Source organism: Crocodylus porosus, unplaced genomic scaffold (genome assembly GCF_001723895.1).
Source record: "Crocodylus porosus isolate Cpor-Errol unplaced genomic scaffold, CroPor_comp1, whole genome shotgun sequence".
In the NCBI taxonomy this organism is placed as follows: domain Eukaryota; kingdom Metazoa; phylum Chordata; order Crocodylia; family Crocodylidae; genus Crocodylus; species Crocodylus porosus.
Window position 1 is genome coordinate 4,889,927 of NW_017728939.1, and position 19,319 is coordinate 4,909,245.

The 19,319-nt window shown below is 47.2% G+C and overlaps 2 protein-coding genes across 4 annotated transcripts in view; one reads left to right on the top strand and one right to left on the bottom strand.

Moving 5' to 3' along the window:
- COL8A2 (collagen type VIII alpha 2 chain) overlaps positions 1-12,370 on the top strand; it is a 141,125-nt gene extending 128,755 nt beyond the window's left edge. For all 3 annotated transcript variants that reach the window (XM_019547729.1, XM_019547728.1, XM_019547730.1), the window contains one exon: positions 7,278-12,370. In XM_019547729.1, coding sequence (XP_019403274.1) covers positions 7,278-9,199 — 1,922 coding nt within the window. In that variant the 3' untranslated portion in view covers positions 9,200-12,370. The remainder of the gene's footprint in view (positions 1-7,277) is intronic.
- Positions 12,371-16,287: 3,917 nt separating this feature from the next.
- ADPRHL2 (ADP-ribosylhydrolase like 2) overlaps positions 16,288-19,319 on the bottom strand; it is a 6,766-nt gene continuing 3,734 nt past the window's right edge. Inside the window, exons 5-6 of the mRNA XM_019547731.1 lie at positions 18,805-18,905; positions 16,288-18,325 (exon numbers count right to left, since the gene is read on the bottom strand). Coding sequence (XP_019403276.1) covers positions 18,033-18,325; positions 18,805-18,905 — 394 coding nt within the window. The 3' untranslated portion in view covers positions 16,288-18,032. The remainder of the gene's footprint in view (positions 18,326-18,804; positions 18,906-19,319) is intronic.

Here is a 19,319-nt window from a genome sequence, read left to right on the forward strand (position 1 = left end):
TAGATGCTATTTTAATCCACCTTTTAATCCACCTTTCACTTTTCCCCATGCATAGCTCTTTCTAAAGCCATCAGAGCCATCTAGGGCTGCGTTTGCCAAAGCTGGGATTCTCAGTCACGTGTTAGGGGGGGTCTAGCAAAGCATCAGATACAACTTGGAAGACTCAAGCTTCACCCAACAGCATCATGAGGAAGACAGTCAGCCTCCGTCCTCCCCCTTCCTTTGCTGTTTGGCTTAAGGCGTAGACAGAAGTGACAGTTTTTGCCTGAACTGGCCCCTGAAAGTACTCTACAGCTGTAACCAAACAGAAGTGCATGGCTGCAGAGTGCTTTAAAAGGGCCTGATTCAACAAAAATCTGGATCCTCATCAGATAAAGACATTTCGAAACAAAGCACCTTCAGTAACTTGTGTCTGTGCTGCCTCCCAGCTCCAGCACTGTTTTCAGAATTGGGGCGGGGGGAGGAGCAGACAGAGTTCAGTCTGGGGTTTTTTCAGCCAGCACTAGAGGATGGGGCAAGTGTATTGGACCCCCTCCAACGTGGGGCAGGGCTCCAATCCACCCTCCCCACTTGCTAGTGCCGGCTGGGAGCCCCCAGAACGAGCTCCCCCCACTCCCTTTACCCCACTCCCATTCAGAAAACAGCCCCCGGGCTGGGAGTGGGGAGGGGCACTACTAGGGGAGAACAGCTGCCACTCTAAACAGTACCTGGAGTCCCCAACCCCAGGACCCAACAGTGAACTTCTGTTGGGTCTGGGGGATTGTTGTAACTCATGGTGCTTCCTGCAAAGCACCATGAGTTACAATGGGGAGCTACTCTTCTGTCTGCGCCTTTAGTTCTATTCCTGGTCTTTGCTGCCAGTTTTGGTGAGCCCATGTTTTCCCTTCCTACCCTGTGTCCAGCTATGCTGCTAGCTTTTAAGAGAAACCACTGTCTCTTGCTGAATGTGTGAGCAATGCCTGGTACAGATGACCCTGATCCGAGCTAAGGCCTCAAGACCCCACGTTAATAATTTGATCAGTCCTCAGTGGCCTTTTTGAAATGACATTAGGATCTATTGTGTTAGCAGGAACATGTGGCCAGCAGCAGAGAAAGCATCGTACGTTCAGGCTGTGCCCTCTGGAGAGCAGAGCTAATAGAATGCAGCACCAGTTAGAAATGGCTCAATGCAATCATCTAATCAGCTCCCAAGTGGATGAATTAACTGCCCTGCCAAAAGGAAAACCCTGTCACTGAATTGATTTTTGCAAGGAAAAGAGCATGGCAGGGGGCCACCCTCATTGAAGGGAAATGTGATCCAAATGCCAGTCCATCCCTGGAGGGCATTTTCAGAGCTGAGAAAAGAACCTCCCATGTAAACAGCACCCACATGTTCGATGCCTCCTCCCCCCCCACCAGGAGTTACAAGAGGTCCGCTTAGCCGCTGAGCTCAGTGGTGACGTGCACTGAAATACAAAGGGCTGGATGCTGCCCAGATGCTGTCCCTGCTTTTATAAAGGTTTTCTTCTTCTAACGGATCGGTCACATTTGGCTATGAAGTCACGCACAGGACACTAAGAAGCCTTCACCAGCCTGTCAGGTTCCTTATCTTAGACACAGGAGTGGGTCTTTCCTCAGGTGGTCTGACATGAATGAGGCATGGGAGGACCTGTTAGGAAGCAATGCCAAGCCTGGCTGTGCTGACAGGGCCATTCAGGCTGACCACTGTTCACCTGACACTGGTGCATCGTGAGCCTTAATTTGGACACGCTTTGGCTGTCCTGTACCTCACCATCTCCTGGTCCTTCTTTGTTTTAGTTCTTTTGCAAAAACCTCTACTGGTGTTTAAGTGCAGAGTGGTTATGCCCTACTCCCAGCTGTGTGGCATCATTCCTGGATATTACTGATGCTGGATTTGCTTGACAGTTCTTGTCTCTGCCTGCATCCTCAGAAGGCTTAGCTCTCTCCATAAGGCTATGCCCCTGGACTGAGCAGCACGCGTCTTAAGTGAATGCACAAATGACAAACCAGTTAATTGTCTTCTCGTCAGCCTAGTCGGAAACCACCTTCTGTAGGACTGGAGAAGCCATATGGTGACTCAGGGGATTGCCGATAGCTTACCTTTAACCCAGGCTTTGCATCTGAACCGCAGTTCACTCCTTCCAACACAGCCAAATAGTGACTAAAAGCCATTAGCTGCTGAAAGTTCTCCTGGTAAGATTCAAGGTTTCAAGGAAACACAGATGCCCAATCACAACATCTTGAATACAACTGATGCTATTTGTCCCTCTTGTGCATGGAGGGCTGTGCCTTGGCAGAGATCTGGGCCAAGGGATAATGCTCTTCCTTAGAAGATGTTCCCCGCCACCCCCGGACAGCACAATTTCAGCCCATGGATGACGGAAAGTACAGAGCGAGCTTTGCCACAGCTTGGCTAGAGGAGAGGTTCTCAACCTTAAGGCACCCACCAACTTTTCTGAATGTAGCAGCACTCTGGGGTGCTGGTTGAGGTTTATCGAGGGTAGACTCTGCATTCAAAAAACTTATGGATGGCTGCCTTGAGGCTAAGACAATTGAGAACCACTTTTCTACCTAGTGCTGGGGAGGGTGGCAGGGATAGTCCCTCACCCTGCCGTGCTCCGCTCTGTACCCCACCTGCCTCCACCCTGGGCCCATGCCAGAGCGAGGGAAAGGGTGGTTCCTGCAACTGAGGCTGCTCCCTTGGGGTCATGCAAGCAGGTGATGGGAGCCGTCTGCCCCCAGGGTCCCTCCCACTGGTCCTGGGAGCATGGGAGAAGCTGAAAAGAGTTGCTCCATCCACATGTCCACCCACCCACACCAGAAAAAACTGCCACAGGGTGGGTGGTGGGGACATGCAGGTGCACCAAGGGGTGGGGGAGGGCAGCAGCGGCAGTCTCCAGGGGAGCAGTGGGGATGCTGATGGTTGCTAGATGTTGCAGTGGGTGTGTGGAGCTGGACTGGCAGGGGAGGAGAGTGCTTTACTCCTCACACACAAGCTGAGTCCTGCAGCACTCCTCAAGCAATCTCACAGCACCCCAGGTGCTGCGGTGCCTTGTTTGAGACTTGCTGGGCCAGAGGGAGGGTGGACTTGAGAATGGGACTCAAGAGATGAGGATCAGTTGTCAGCTGCAGCAAAGACCTGCGAGGCACCTGCTCTTTTTGTGAAAGTATAAGTGGGGATAATCATCCTCATTGCTTTCCCCCACTCTTTGGCTAGTTTATCTGCTTGAATTGCAACCTCTTTGGAGCATGGGCTCTGGAGACTGTCTAATCCAATGTGGGGCTTGCTCTTACCTGGATTCTAGGTAGTAACAGCATAAAAATAGTTGGGACATTAAAAAGATTCCCCCCGCTCCTGCCCACCCTACACACTGACTTGTGATCACTGTAGGATAGGAAGTGTCTTGGAATGGTTGTGATTTTAAAATGAAAATAATCCTCAATGCATATGCCAGAAGAATAAGCCCAAGTTATCCCGCTGACCATTTAACTGTGTGTAGGGCTAGCTAAGTGTCACCAAGCTAGTTTCCTTGATGATATTTTTTTGAACCAGGGGTTATTCTATTAGCCCCCATATTGTAAATGTCAGTCAAGGCTTTTGCACCACTGAAGCCCATATATTTGATCTTTGCTTTTGCTCTGTTTTCTCTTGCATGTACCTCAATCAGAGGCAGGCTGAGTTGTTCACTTTGCTTCAGTTTCTTTCTCTTAGCACATTGAGACAATCCATCTGCAGCCAGTCACCCCATTTCGTGGTCAGATGCCAGCTGGGAATCCTTTTTAGCTATGTCTAGAGCAGCCATGAAAGCTAATGTGTCCAAGCAGGTTCCTTGTCATGTTAGCAACAAACAGACTTGTATGCCATCAGTTTGTACAGGCTGAGCTCATTTTGGGATTCTGGGTTGTTAGGCTTTTCGTAGCCTTGCTGCTCTACTGCCTGAGTGATGGGCTTTGGCATCATAGAAAATTAGCGTTGGAAGGGACCTCAGGAGGTCATCTAATTTAAACCCCAGCTCAAAGCAGGACCACCCGCAATTAGACCATTCCAGCTAAGTCTTTTTGTCCACCCAGGTCTTGAAAACTTCCAAGGATGGAGAGTCCACCACCTCTCTGGATAACTTGTTCCAGTGTTTCACTATCCTTCTAGAGAGAAAATTCTTCCTAATATCTAAACTAAACTTCCCTTCCTGAAACTTGAGCCCATTGCTCCTTGTTCTGTCATCTGCCACCACTGAGAACAGCCCAGCGCCATCCTCTTTGCAACCACCTGTCAGGTAGTTGAAGGATGCTATTAAATCCCTGCTCAGTCTTCTCTTCTCCAGGTTAAATAAACCCAGTTGCTTCAGCCTGTCCTCAGAAGTCACGTGCCCTAGCCCCTAACCATTTTTGTTGCCCTCCGCTGGACTCTCTCCAATTTATCTACATCCTTTCTGTGAGGGGCCCAAAACTGGACACAGTATTGCAGATGTGGCCTCACCAGCACCAGAAGGAGGGGAATAATCACTTCCCTTGTTCTGCTGGCAATGCTCTGACTAATGCAGCCCAGTATCCTATTAGCCTTCTTGGCAACAAGGGCACACTGCTGGCTCATATTCAGTGTATTGTCCACTGTCACCCCCAGGACCTTTTCTACAGAGCTGCTGCTTAGCCAGTTGGCCCCCAGCCTGTCCCAGTGCATGGGATTGCTCCATCCTAAGTGCAGGACTTTGCACTTGCCCTTATTGAACCTCATGAGATTCCTTTTGGTCCAATTCTCCAATTCACTGAGGTCTTTCTGAATCCTAGCCCTACCTTCCAGTGTATCTACTACTTCTCCCAGCTTGGTGTCATCTGAAAACTTGCTGAGGGTGCACTGCATCCCATCTTCCAGGTCATTGATGAAGATATTGAACAAAACAGGTCCCAGGACTGACCCCTGGGGCACTCCACTGGGTACTGGCTGCCAGCTAGACATGGAGCCATTGACTATTATTCTCTGAGCCTGATGATCCAGCCAGTTTTCTGTCCACCTTACAGACCATTCATCCAACCCATACATACTTAGCTTGCTTGCAAGCATGCTGTGGGAGACTGTATCAAAGGCCTTGCTGAAGTCAGGGTATAGCATGTCCACTGCTCTTCCTGCATCCACCGAGCCAGTCATCTCATCATAGTAGACAATCAGGTTGGTCAGGCATGACTTGCCCTTGGTGAATCCATGTTGACTGGTCCTGATCACCTTCTTGGAGTCAGAGAATCGTAGAGAATGAGGGCTGGCAGGGACCTCAGGAGGTCACACCTAGTCCAACCCCCAGCTCAAATTGGGACCAATTTCTTCTCCCCCCCAAGTGCTTAAAAACGGATTACTTGAGGAGCTGCTCCATGATTTTTCTAGGGACTGAGGTGAGGCTGACCAGTCTGTAGTTCCCTGGATCCTCCTTCTTCCCCTTCTTAAATATGGGCACTATATTTGCCCTTTTCCAATCCCCAATCACCACGAGTTTTCAAAGATGATGGCCAGTGGTTCTGCAATCACATCGGCCAACTCCCTCAGCATCCTAGGTGCATCCCATCCAGGCCCATGGACTTGTACACATCCAGCTTTTCTAAATAGTCCCTAACCTGTTCTTTTGCCACTGTTGCTCACCCCCTCCCCAAGCTGCCAGGTGCAGTACTCTGGGAGCTCACCTTACCTGTGAAGGCTGAGGTGAAAAAGGTATTGAAAAAGGCCTTTTCTACATCATCTGTCACTAGGTTGCCTTCCCCATTTAGTAAAGGACCTACACTTTCCCTGATCTTCCTCTTGTTGCTGATATATTTGTAGAAACTCCTCTCTTCCTTTGCTAGCTGCAACTCCAGTTGTGCTTTGGCCTTCCTGATTTCATCCCTGCATGCCTGAGCAATGCTCTTATTCTCCTCCCTAGTTATTTGTCCAGGTTTCCACTTCTTGTAAGGGTCCTTTTCTGTGTTTTAGCTCAATGAAGAGTTCCCTGCTAAGTCACGCTGGGCTTCTGCCATACTTGCTCATCTTCCTGCGCATCGGGATAGTTTGTTCCTGCACCCTTAGTAAGGTCTCTTTAAAGTACAGCCATCTCCCGAACTTCTTTTCCCCTCTGACAGGCCTCCCAGGGGATCCTGCCCATCAGTTCCCTGAGTGAGTTGAAGTCTGCTTTTCTGAAGTCCAGGATCCTTACTCTGCTGTTCTCCTTCCTTCCTTTCTTCAGGATCCTGGACTCAGTTATCACATGGTCAATGCTGCCCTAGCTGCCACCCACTTCTACATCCTCCACCAAATCTTCCCTGTTTGTGAGCAGCAGGTCAAGAGGAGCACAGCCCTTAGTTGGCCGCTCGAGCACTTGCACCAGGAAGTTGTCCCCAACACTCTCCAGAACTGTCCTGAATTGCCTGCACACTGCTGTATTGCCCTCCCAGCAGTTGTTAGAGTGACTGAAGTCCTCCATGAGAACCAGGACCTGTGATCAGGAAACTTGCACTACCTGTTTGAAGAAAGCCTCATCCCCCTCATCCTCCTGGTCTGGTGGTCTATAGCAGATGCCCACCCCAGCATCACCCTTGGTGCTCTCTCCTCTAACCTTAACTCAGAGCCTTTCAGCAGGCCTGTCCCCAGTTTCATACCGGAGCTCTGAGCAATCATACAGCTCTTCTACGTGGAGCACAACTCTTCTCCCCTGGCTTGTCCTTCCTGGACAGTTTATCCCCATCCACGACAGTGCCCCAGTCATGTGAGTCCCACCAGCTCTCTGTTATTCCAATGATATCATAGTTCGAAGGGATGCAAGGACTTCCCATTCTTCCTGCTTATTTCTTTTTAGTGATAACTTTCATAGCCATGGCAAGCAACCAGCATCACGCTTTAGTTTTTGGGACTGGCCTTTAAGGGTAGAGGTGCTAACACCCGAGTGGGAGCAAGGTGCAGGCCAGCTTTCATTCCTGCTTTGCTTTACTACAAGGAGAACATGGATCTCCAGGCCACAAGAGTGTAAATAATGGCTAGACAATAAGTCCAGGGGTTTTTAGGGCATCTTTGGTCTGAGAACCTCAAAGCTCTTCGTAAATATGAATGCCCAACTTCAGAGAGGGCATGAGGGTCTATAGCAGTGCCGCTTTTTAACTGAGATGGTGTGGTGAGATCTTAGGAAAGCCAAGAATAAAAACCCAGATGCCCTGACAGAGACCGCTCCCCCCGGCTCCAAGTGCTTGCTATAACTCCCACTCCTCCAGTGACTTGGTGACTCTGCTTTTCCCAGTGTGGACTTGCTGTCTCGTTCTCTCAACAGACATGCTGCCAGCCCTGCCCATGGATCTCAAAGGGGAGCCCGGACCACCAGGGAAGCCAGGCCCGCGAGGCCCTCCAGGACCACCAGGATATCCAGGAAAACCAGGCACTGGGAAACCAGGAATGCACGGCCAGCCAGGCCCTGCAGGGCCCCCTGGGTTTTCTGGTATTGGGAAGCCAGGCATCCCAGGGCTCCCAGGAAAGGCGGGCATGAAAGGGATGCCTGGCTTGAAAGGTGAACCCGGCATGCGGGGAGAGCAAGGACCACGGGGGCTGCCAGGGCCACCAGGTCTGCCTGGACCAGCAGGCATCTCAGTCAATGGTAAACCAGGCCTACAAGGGGTCCCAGGGCAACCCGGCTTTAGGGGAGAACCGGGACCAAAAGGGGAGCCGGGCCTTCGTGGGGAGCGTGGCATGAAAGGTGAAAATGGAGTTGGGAAGCCAGGGTTGCCAGGGCCCAGGGGGAACGGCGGGCCACCTGGTCCTTCTGGCCCACCAGGGCCTGTGGGCAATGGAAAACCAGGGCTTGATGGCTTGCCAGGTGCTCCTGGGGAAAAGGGTGACATGGGCCCACAAGGTCCACCTGGGATCAATGGGGAACCGGGGCTAATTGGGCCACGGGGCCTGCCAGGTGTGGACGGAATAGGCATCCCAGGGGTTGCTGGCATCCCAGGGCTGCAAGGCCCCTTGGGGCCAAAGGGAGAACCCGGCATCCGCGGCCTCCCTGGTTTACCAGGAGCTACAGGCTACGGGAAACCGGGGCTGCCCGGCTTAAAAGGGGACCGCGGGCAGCCCGGGGTCCCAGGTGTGATTGGTGACAAAGGGGAGCCAGGCATAGATGGGGAGCCGGGAGACATGGGGCCACCAGGCATCATAGGGCCCCCAGGGCCCCCGGGTTCCATGGGCTTGCCAGGCAAGCATGGGCTCATGGGCCCTAAAGGTGACGCCGGGCCCCCAGGGGCCCCAGGAATGCCAGGGATACGCGGAGACCAAGGGCCAAATGGTTTTGCAGGGAAACCAGGGATACCAGGAGAGAGAGGCTTGCCGGGGTCACATGGGCCACCTGGCCCAATGGGCCCAAAAGGGGAACCAGGGTTCATAGGGCTCCCTGGGGTGCCTGGGTTAACAGGGGGCCCCGGCCCTAAGGGGGAGGGTGGGATTCCAGGGCAGCCGGGCCTGAGAGGGCCATCTGGTATTCCAGGTCTACAGGGCCCCGCGGGGCCAATGGGGCCCCAGGGCTTACCAGGGCTGAAAGGGGAACCAGGTCACCCAGGCCCTCCGGGCGAGGGGAAAGTGGGTGGGCCGGGTATCGCAGGGCCCGTTGGCCCACCTGGAATGCCAGGGAACCCCGGATTGCATGGGCCTCCCGGGCCTCCCGGGCCCCCCGGCCCCCCCGGGGCACCAGGGGTGTTTGACGAGACGGGCATTGCTGGGCTCCATTTGCCAGACGGTGGCGTGGAAGGGGCCGTGCTGGGGAACGGCAAGCCAGGGAAGCCACAGTATGGCCGAGGAGAGCTCTCTGCCCGAATAGCGCCAGCATTCACAGCCATCCTGACCTCGCCGTTCCCGGCATCCGGCATGCCAGTCAAATTTGACAGGACTTTGTATAACGGGCACAACGGCTACAATGCAGCTACTGGGATATTTACCTGTCCCATCTCCGGCATCTATTACTTTGCCTACCACGTGCATGTCAAAGGGACTAACGTCTGGGTGGCACTGTACAAGAACAACGTACCTGCCACATACACCTACGATGAGTACAAAAAAGGCTACCTGGACCAAGCCTCGGGCAGCGCAGTGCTTGAACTCAAAGAGAACGACCAAGTCTGGGTGCAAATGCCTTCGGACCAAGCCAACGGGTTGTACTCCACAGAATACATCCACTCCTCTTTCTCTGGGTTCCTGCTTTGCCCCACATAACGGCTATTGGGTGCATTTCCTTTATACCCACTTTAGCCATAAACTGTCTTAATTTTTTTATTAAAAAAAAAAAAAGAAAAACAAAATAAAATAAAATTAATGCAAAAAAGAAAAATCACTGGGAAGAACGTGCCCGTCGTTGGCGCGGGACCTTGCTTCACGCTGTTTGATCAATGAGTCAAGAGGATAATCAGAAAGATGTTTTCTTGCTTTTTTTCTGTTTTTTTGGGGGAGGGTAACGGCAAAGTGGAATAAACTTTACCCTAGCGACTGCACATCAAACTAGCATGGGATGGCAAGGACCTAGGCATGCAACGCGATTGTTCTGTAATCCAGAGTAGGTAAACTGAAGGAACTAGAGCCCTTTTTTTTTTTGGTTTATAACCTTTTCCCCATTTTGAATTAAAAAAAGACAGCGATTTAACTGTTAGTGTACACTTTAGCCAGCAAAAAGGTCCTATGCATTCAACCCAAATCTATGTAGAAGCAGTGCCACGATGGATTGAAATATCTTCCTCCTAATGCATCACTGGCCCAAGTTTCAGTCTCATTCATACTTTTCTTTTTTATTTTTAAGATTGTGCTTTGAGGCAGTCTCTCTGATTTAATCAGGAGTCAGTGCGGGTTGATTTTTAGTCATCAAATGTGTAACACATTGCATAAGCACCTTTATATAATAAGTAAATAATTATTATTTAAAAAAACCCTGTCTTTAGGAATAATACCACCACGTCAATGGTGTCTGGAAAAAGGACAAACAATTCCACAGCCATTCAGGGAATTTAGGACCCCTGTGATGATCTAATGTTCCTCCATCTTGTGTTAATTTATCATGGGCAGGTCAAAGGGCTGGTTCTATCCTGTATATTTCTTTGTAGCCCAAAGACTTGCTTGGTGTTGTGAACACATTATTATCTGACAATCCAAAGATGGCACTGCAAGCATGGCTTACAATGCTTGTAGTCTGAGTTAATGGAAAGTTTCACAATGCTTTCTTGAATGTGCCATTTATGGACAACTTGCTCTTAATGTCTCTGTTTCAGGAAACAAATGTTCATGTTGGTATTTTTTCTCTTCTTTGAGGACCTTTTAATTAAAACAAGAGAGTGTTCACTCTGTCTTTCCATTCAATCATTTTACAATGGTGCTATTACCTACTTATGATGTTATTTACAAGTATAGTGCAATATGTATCTTTAAAGGTGCAGCATTCTGCATGCCAACTTCTGTGATTTAGTTGGGGGGGCGGAAATAATTTCCTGTTTGTCCTGTTGTTACCGCTTTGTCTCGATAATGCTTGAAATGTCACCAGATTGAATATGGGATATAAGGCTTTGGAAATGGTGTGCACAGGTATTGACCACTTGGCGACTGCCCTTCGTTTATGGGAACAATTGAGCTCTCTTGCTCTGTGGCTTGCCTGAAGATACACTAGAAATGAGCCCATGCAATTAGGCATTTCTAAAGTGATTCTTCCAAACCCAGGCAGACACAATGCCCCTAAAGTTGAGCCACACATAATATATTAAATCCCTTTCTGCAAAGACCTGTGACTAATAGCTGAAGCTCATTCAACCAGCAGCTCAGCAACCAAGATTCTCAAATGTCCATGATGCCCATAGTAAGGAAAAGCAGTAAGAACATGACTTGCTATTGTTCTCCTGATTTGTTGTAAAGATATTTAAACATAGATTTTCTATCTTTTTTTTTTTTTTTAAACTTACCCACTTTTGTGTCTCTTGCCATCCAGGGCTTCAGGGTTTTTTTTTAATAAACTTCCCCATCCATGAAAATAAGAAACAAAAAGAAGAAAGTGATAGAGGAAAAGAAAAAAACCCCCAGAATTCTATAGTTAAACATTCCAGCTGCTACACTGCTGGAAATTGGGTCTCCCTCACTTTGGTTTCAGTTTTTATTCAGATTTACAGCTGCAGATTGTGAAGCAAAGGAGTTTTGTAAACAGACAAACACAGACCTGGTAAATCCATCAGGAGGTTCTGATTCCTAAAGGCAGGGGAAGGTCAGAGCCCTTCATGGACCAGATCGTAGTTCTTTGATTTCCCGTCAGGAAAAGGAGCCATAAAAAACAAAGAAAACAACTAAACTTAAAAGAAATGGAGCTCAGATGTTTTCGTCACATCCACGCTTGGGAAGAGGATGCTGGAATGGGGCTCATCTCTCCTTTATTTAAGTATATTTTCCTGTGGAGAACAGCAGTGAACTCAAGTTCATAAGGCATCAGACCCCTTTCGTTTCAGAGCAGTGGCGTTTCGCTGCTTTCACCGAGTCACCCTGCCGGAGGCAGAGATGGTAACACATGCAACGCTACCTGCGGTTAGGGTAAGGGAGCTTCCATGTACTCAAACTTACTCTCAAGGGTGGAAGTTTATGCCTGTTACTCAACAAAGCAATTTATTTATACTGTGTTCTAACCTATGTTCAATCCTTTTTTGTTTCGTTTTGTTTTGTTTTGATTCAGTCTTCTGGTTCTGGCTGGCAAAAGTAACGACAAAAATGCACATTTATAATAACCAAACTCTGAAACATTAACTCCTTCAATACAGTAGACTACCGTGTTGCAATTTCACTTTCCCTTCATGTGCAGAGCATAAACCGTAATCAACCTTCTGCAGCTATATAACCTGTTACATTTACACAGTAATTGAAAGGCAAAGATATACACGCACATAGAGTTAGGCTAGAAAAACGATGCACAGAATGAAGGGGGTGTTCCATAAGCCAGATACTGTCAGGAAGGTATTCTTTTTCGGAAGTATTTAGTACATGATGATAATCGCCAGCAGAAGGATTTATTTTCTGTCGTGTGTGTGAGTGCATGAGATTTTGGTTTCAATCACCAAAAAATAAAAATACGGTTGGGTTGGATGAAGTATGTCTATTTTTAACTATGAAAACTGCATTACAATGTGCATTTTTATATACAAATTCTTACTATTTTTTTTAAGTTTGCCTCTAGTATCTTCATTTCTAACCTAGTATATAGAGGATTTTAGTTTTGTAAATACTTATTACATGCACTGTCTGTCAGTAAAATTGGTTTAAAATGCACTCTTTTCATTTGTGAAACTGGCCTTCTTCAGAACTAAAACTACAGTACTTGATTGTATTGACACAACATCAATAAAACTTATTGTATAAAAGATGGTCCTACCTGGATCTTTGTCCTGCTGCTAGTTTGGATTACAGCATCAGCTTGAGACCTCACCTGAGATCAGAGCCCCAGAGAGATGAGCAGGTAGGACAGGCCAGGCGAAAGAAGCCTCTGAATGATGGAAGCTTTGAAGGGGAGAGGGGCAGAGGATGGATCATTCTGGATATGCCCTGCTTAAATACTTAGCACCTGTCTGCCACTGCAAGACAGGAGACCAGGCTGGATGGACCTGTGGGCTGACCCAATATGTTCTCAAGTATCCCCATTACACTTCCAGGGACTGGAGGTACACTTCCAGGGACTGGAGGCAGAAACAGAGTCCAGGACCTGCCCAGAAGGTCCATATCAGAGTTGGACTGGAACCTGCCTTTCCTGTATCACATTCCCATACCTTATTCAGAGGTTATTAAAAGCCGCACACGCGAGTTATCTTTGTATAAACCTGCCAAATAAAAGATGATCATGACTCCACAGGTCTCCTCTAGACTGGGGGTACTCCGAGCAGTCTGCAGATCAGAAACACGTCCAGATCGCTGGCCCTGAAAGTTCCCCTAGAGTATCCCACCAGGGGGACAAAGGGCATAGCCCACTCTCAATGGTCTATCCAGTGCATGGCTTCTCTGCTGAAACTTCCAGTGAGTGGGGAAAGTCAGTGGCAATAATGGGTTTGAGTTTGGCAAGGTAAGCAACTGTTCCCTAAGAACCAGAATTAAATAACTCTCAGAGCTGGCCATGCTGATACAGATATAACTTTCATTAGCTGGGTTTTTCATTGTACCCATGTTGGTCTAAGGCAGAGGTGGGCAATTATTTCGTGCGGAGAGCCACTTACTGAGTTTTGGCAAGCCATCGAGGGCCACATGACAGGCAGACAGGGGCAGATAAATATTAATTTTATACATTTTTTAGGGGCCCCGTGGGCTGGATAGAATGGCCTGGCAGACCGCATCTGGCCAGTGGACCGCATTTTGCCCGCCCCAGTCTGAAGACATAGGCAGGCCAACTTTTATTAGCAGTTCTTATATGACAAGCTTACTCCATAGTGCTACAAAAGGAAACACACTGCAACAATTTCTTCTGATTTCAGGGCACTACTTGTTTTGAGGAATTTAAGACAGAAGGAGTTGAAGCCCGGGTTTTCCTCTTCCCCTCTCCGTCTTTTTTTAATACGCCGAATGTTACAATTGATAAAAGCAAGCCTAATGCCAGCAAGCAATCTGCCACTTGCCAGGGGTTTCCCAGCAGGAGGGCAACATGCATGTATAACGTGGGAGATAAGGGAGTTTTGAGTAACAATAGATTTCAAATTGGCAGGGTCTCCACTTCCACCTAGGAAAAGCATATCCCGCCCCCATCCCCAGCAAGGCACAACTTCCAGAACTTATGACGGCAACATTACCCATTCCCCTTCTTCCCACTGAGAGAAGCCACGGAGAATGCCATCCAGTATCCTGGTCTAAGTAGCATAACGCTCACAAAATTGCAGGAAAAATTGATTAGATGACTATGAATATGAGTATGATTAGAGGAAATGGTGAAGCTGACTGTACACCAAGTGCTGTCAAAGGCAATAGTGCAGAAAATGTGAGAGAAAATATTTCTTCCTCTGATAGCTTTCTCTTTGCTTTCTTAATTGGAGAGGTTACAATATTTCCAGTTGTAAATGTTCTAAGTTGATGGGTCCCTTCAAAACCTGTGAAGCAGAGACAAATCACCTTCACGGTATAATTTTTGGGTTTTTTGGTCATCTGTAATTGGCTTGGAATGATTCCAGGAGTTAAAATCTTTTTATTGACTGCTCCCCTGTAACTTCTACAAGGCAATACCCTTCACACACACTTCCAGCTCCCAAACAGGGCATGCAGCAGCAATACACCAGATGACTAACACATCAACTCCCTCTGTTTTAACATTTCTTCTCTCCTGCTCTTATAGGACATTCAGCAGACATCAGGAGGCACTACTTCAGTCAGGGCAGCCAGGATCTGGAACCGACTTCCAAAGGAAGTGGTGCTGGCTCCTACCTTGGGGGTCTTTAAAAGGAGGCTTGATAATTACCTAGTTGGGGTCATATGAGCTTAAATTTACCAGGGGTCATATGAGCCCAGCATTCATTCCTGCCCAGGGCAGGCAGCTGGACTCGATGATCTGCTCAGGTCCCTTCCAACCCTACATCTATGAACCTATGAACTGTTATTCCCTGCTCATAAAACTATGCCTGGATGGTTACTCTTCTTTTACAATAGATTTTAAGTGTTAAACTTACCCCCAAAAAAGCAGCAGTTCCAGCTGCCTAAAAGATGTGTCATTGGCATGGAAGGGCTTTCATTCTTCAGATTCATAGACGTTAGGGGCTGGAAAGGACCTCACGAGATCTTTGGGTCCAGGCCCCCTGCAAGAAACACTTTAAGAAACAATACAATAATTGCAGGCTGTCTCGAAAGAGCAGAAGGGAAAATAGCTGTTAGGTTTTTCTAAGACTTCTATAATTCCAATACATGACAGCAAATAGACTGTAAAGCTATAAATGGAATTATGCACCATAATTCCCTGCTGGTGACATCTGAAGTGCAATTATAGTTAAATAAAATCAGTCTGGAAAAGTACTGCCACATAACTGAACTTTGGTGGGTTTTACACCCAGCTTAATTTCCCCATCCAGAACAGCTGGGGTTAAACACCAAAATCAGGAGTTGCAACTCAGCCAGCAAAGAGAAGTTGCCAAGACACATTCCAGGCCCTTTACCATAGGCAATCTGGGAAATGCAACTAAGACCATTCCCAAACCCCATATTGTAACTGAATCAGCCCCAATTCCTTTCTGTTTCACATAGTGAAGGCTAAATGCTCACTATTGCAGAACACACAGCAAAGCTGACTGCAATAACGTTACATCAAAGCAGCTTGAGCAAGGGGAAAATCTCTCTGCTCCTGCTGGGTTTCAGTGCACCTTCCCAGGTTTACATGCAAAGCAGCTGTGGGTGTTACGCCCATGGGGTGCCTTCAAATCAATTATGCTACAGCTCAGAGGAAGAAAATAGAGAGGAAGTTTGATACATAACAACAATGTGCGGTATCCAAGGGTCATCTTATAGCAGTACGACAACTGTGCCAAATGATGCTAATGACTCTGTCATAAGCACTTATTTAGCCTGCGTTTCCTTTACTAGGAATCCGTAGTCATTAGTGTTTGCAATCTCTGGGAAAACATGTATTGGACACTTATACCTGCTGACTCAAAAGCCCTCAGCTCTTCACCAGGAGATGAACTGTTCCATGAAGGATTGCAGTACAAGATACAGGAAGAAACTAAGGCCAGTTGGGCAGGCCTGGATAAGGGGATGCAAAAAACTATCAAGCTGAGACACAGCTGTGCTTCTCTCTTCATTGCAACATTTCAGGCACCAACCACTGATGCTCAAGGTGCGTTACACCCCACTTCCCCAAACCTGCAATGGCCTGGTGAATGGGTTTCAAGTCCCATTACACTTCAAAGACCCTATATACAGATTTTCCCAGCTTGGTTCCAGGCTCATCTCCACCTGAATGGCCACAATTTTTTTTAACCTACCTACAAAAGACTCCCTAGTAGAAGCACATATAAGGAAGGGCATCTCTGCTCAGGAAGCCTTGGTGGCTATACTGCTAACTGAAGAGGCTGAAGCCAATATATCACTAGGCACCAGTTATAAAACCAACTTATTGGCATAATGGAGTTATGTTCCATAATTAATCACTGTGCTGATGCTTTCCTTAAAAAGATACAAAGTGATTTTATTTATCTCCCAAAAAATCAGCTCCTGGCACTTTTTTGGTACGCACTTCAATCCTGAGTTAGAGACAGCAAGATTCGGTAAACAGAAAGCTTGTCTTAGCTTCACAGTTTCCTTTCACATCAGAAAAAAACAAGACAGGCTTAAAAAATATTTGCTCTTTAAAATGTCTTCATTGAAAACAACAGAATCTTAAAGTAAATACAACATGACACTTTAAATTTTCTGCAAATTTGCAATACAATCCATGCTCACAGCAGGCTCGTAATTCCACACATTTATAGGACAAAGTATTCCAATTTATAGAAGGAAAATCCAGCAAAGCTTCATACACAAGACTCAAGACTTCAAGGAAACAAAGTACAGGAAAGGTGAGGAACAAATATATTACAGTCAGATTTTTCACACGTACCATCAATCTGAAATAGAAAAACTGTAGGCTGATATCATGCTGGGCAAGAGCCCCATGTTGGCAATGCATTCACTTCCCAGTCTCAATAAAAAAATATACATATATATAGAATTACTTTGGAACATTCAGATTTATAAACGTTTCCATATGACAGCTTCCTGCAAACAGGATGTTTGTTTTTTATTTCTCTGTTTTGTTTGGTCTAACAACTTCAGACATTTCACAAACCATTTCGACATGATTCTGCCTCTTTACAAACTCAGATCATCTCCTCTTGCTCCAATTCTGCTAGATGAAGTGTATACACTTTCAACTGAAGAACCAGGCTGCTTTATTTTTGTTATAGCCTCTGAGTGCACATTTCTTAACGGAGGTACACTCCCCACAAACTGCCCTTCCATCCCTTTTTAAAGAATTGATTGCACACTTCTAAAGCAGAGTTAAAACCTACTCCCAACAAATTCAGATTTTTGCCATTCCCCTGAGGGAAGCAAGATCTGAACCCCATGTACCACTAGGTTTTACTACATTATCCCTTCCCACAGGTGTACTAGCATCCTTGGTAGATGCAATGGACTATGTATAGAATGGGTGTTAATTAGGCAATGGTAGCAAAGGGTGTAGCTCCAGCAACATGAGCATCAAGGCCAGAATCAAGAGCAAGTGTAATTCAGACAGCAAAGGACAGAAAACAATGGCAAAAACCATGACGTACTCCTACTGGAACAAGTAATATGGAATCCCACCCATGCTGGCCAATGATACTGCTTACAATGCCACGAGATGGATGAGGCAACCTCTATCTTAACCCCACTCGGTTCTTCTCATTCTGTCTCTAGAGCAGAGCTCATTCTAGGGAGGCTTTGCAAGCCAGTATACCATTTCCTGAATGCTGGGACTTCAGACTTTTCTGAGTGATATTCCAGGCTTTTCCAGTAATTCATCTTTCTGTTGGACCCCCAGGCACCAACACTGCCCATTCAGCTGTTCAACCTCTGCGAGTGAAATACAAGTGTAAGAGGGCTACAGGGCAACCCAAGTACTACTACAAATTAGACTGTGAATGTTTCAAGGAAAGGCCACAGCATTTGGAAGCCAATGGAGGGAAACCAGAAAGGTTCTGGATTCTGTACCCCTCCTCCTTGGAATCTTAACAAGTGTTTAAATAGAAAGAGACAAGGGCAGAAGAAGAGGACAGAGTAAAGAGCAGAAATCTCACCAGAAACCAGGCAGTGCTGGTGAGTTTTGGTGGAGAAATAAACATAACCATTTAAAGCATCCCCCACGCACACTCGCCAGACAAAATGAATCAGAGAAATAAGTCCTGTCTCTAACACCCAGCTCTCATTTTCACCACGTAGCACCTGACCAAAAGGGTCATTCTGAGAGTGGAGGGCCAACTGGTGGTTGATGATGGTGCAGATCTGACCAGCGAGGTTGCTAGCTGTACCTTTGGCACACAATGTCAGTGTTGGCTCAGAGTCGTTGGCAGTAGAGCTCATATAAGCTATTTGCCACCTTCTCTGTCTCTTGAAAAGCTTCACAGCTCTGCTCCCAGCTTGCAGGTACCTGCTCCTCCCCATAGTAAGCCCCTGCAATGGCTCCAGCCATAGTAGCTATAGTGTCTGTGTCTCCACCCAGCGAGATACAGTAGATAATGGCCCTCTGCAGATTGTTGTAATGATCAGGAATATCTGGGTCAGATCCCATGGAGCGCAGGAAGGAGTAAATCGCAGTGGGGACAGATCGCAGAGCAGCAACCCCATTACCTGTTAATAAAAGAAGTTTGGGAATTAAAGGGAAAGAAAACTGTGGAAGATCTCAGCTTCCTTCCTGCCCAACCTCTCTGCTGATTTCATTCCTGACCTGCTGCCCCCAGTCCCAAGGATGCGTTTCCAGCTATGCCAATGCAGCCCCCATCTGCAGTGCTTCTGGGTATTCCGGCATCCATTCACTTGTGTCCAAAATGATGGGCTGTCATTAAGATAAGTGATCTTGGAACCCTATGAACTATCCAAGCATCTCTCTAAGCCATGGCTACTCTAGGTTTATGGAAGGGAGTCGCTGTGAAGTGGTTCAGACACTTACTTGTTCTATGAGGCTGAGCAGGCAGTCTTTGCACTACATCTAGCCCCTGCCAGTCTAGACAGGAAAGGCTGGAACCCTGGAGAGAAAGCATTAACCCCAGACTCCTTGGACTACTGCCCCATGGGTTTTACTGAATACCTGTACTAAAAAAGGTGCTTACCTAATTCAAACAATACATCTGACTTTGGAACTGTGCTGAGCTCCAAAAATTCCTTTATCTTCTTCAGGCGCCTTGAAAAGGGTAAATCCTCAAAGCCTAACCTGGGGATAAAAGAGTGGAATGAAACAAAAGCTCCAGTGGACTTCTCTCATCTTGTCATGAAGGCATTAAACATATGATTTAATCTGATAAAATCTAATCCAGGAAGAGTTATTCAAGCAAACAGAGATGCCCAAGAGAAGCAGAAAGAAGAATATTTGGCAGCCAGATACATGCAGCTGTAAAAGTGGATTTCCTTCAGGTATCAGAACCAGAGATGTAACTGATGAGAAAAAAACCTCAAAGCAAAGTTGTTCTAACAGTAACGAAGCTAAGTGCATAAAAGAGAGCTCTCTACCAGGACAGAGAAGGACCAGATAAATCTGTCTGCAACAGAAGAGGAGGTTATCTGTCTGCAACAAAGGAGGAGGATGAAGAAGGCACCGGGAAATCTGGGGCCCCTGCAAGATTCTCTG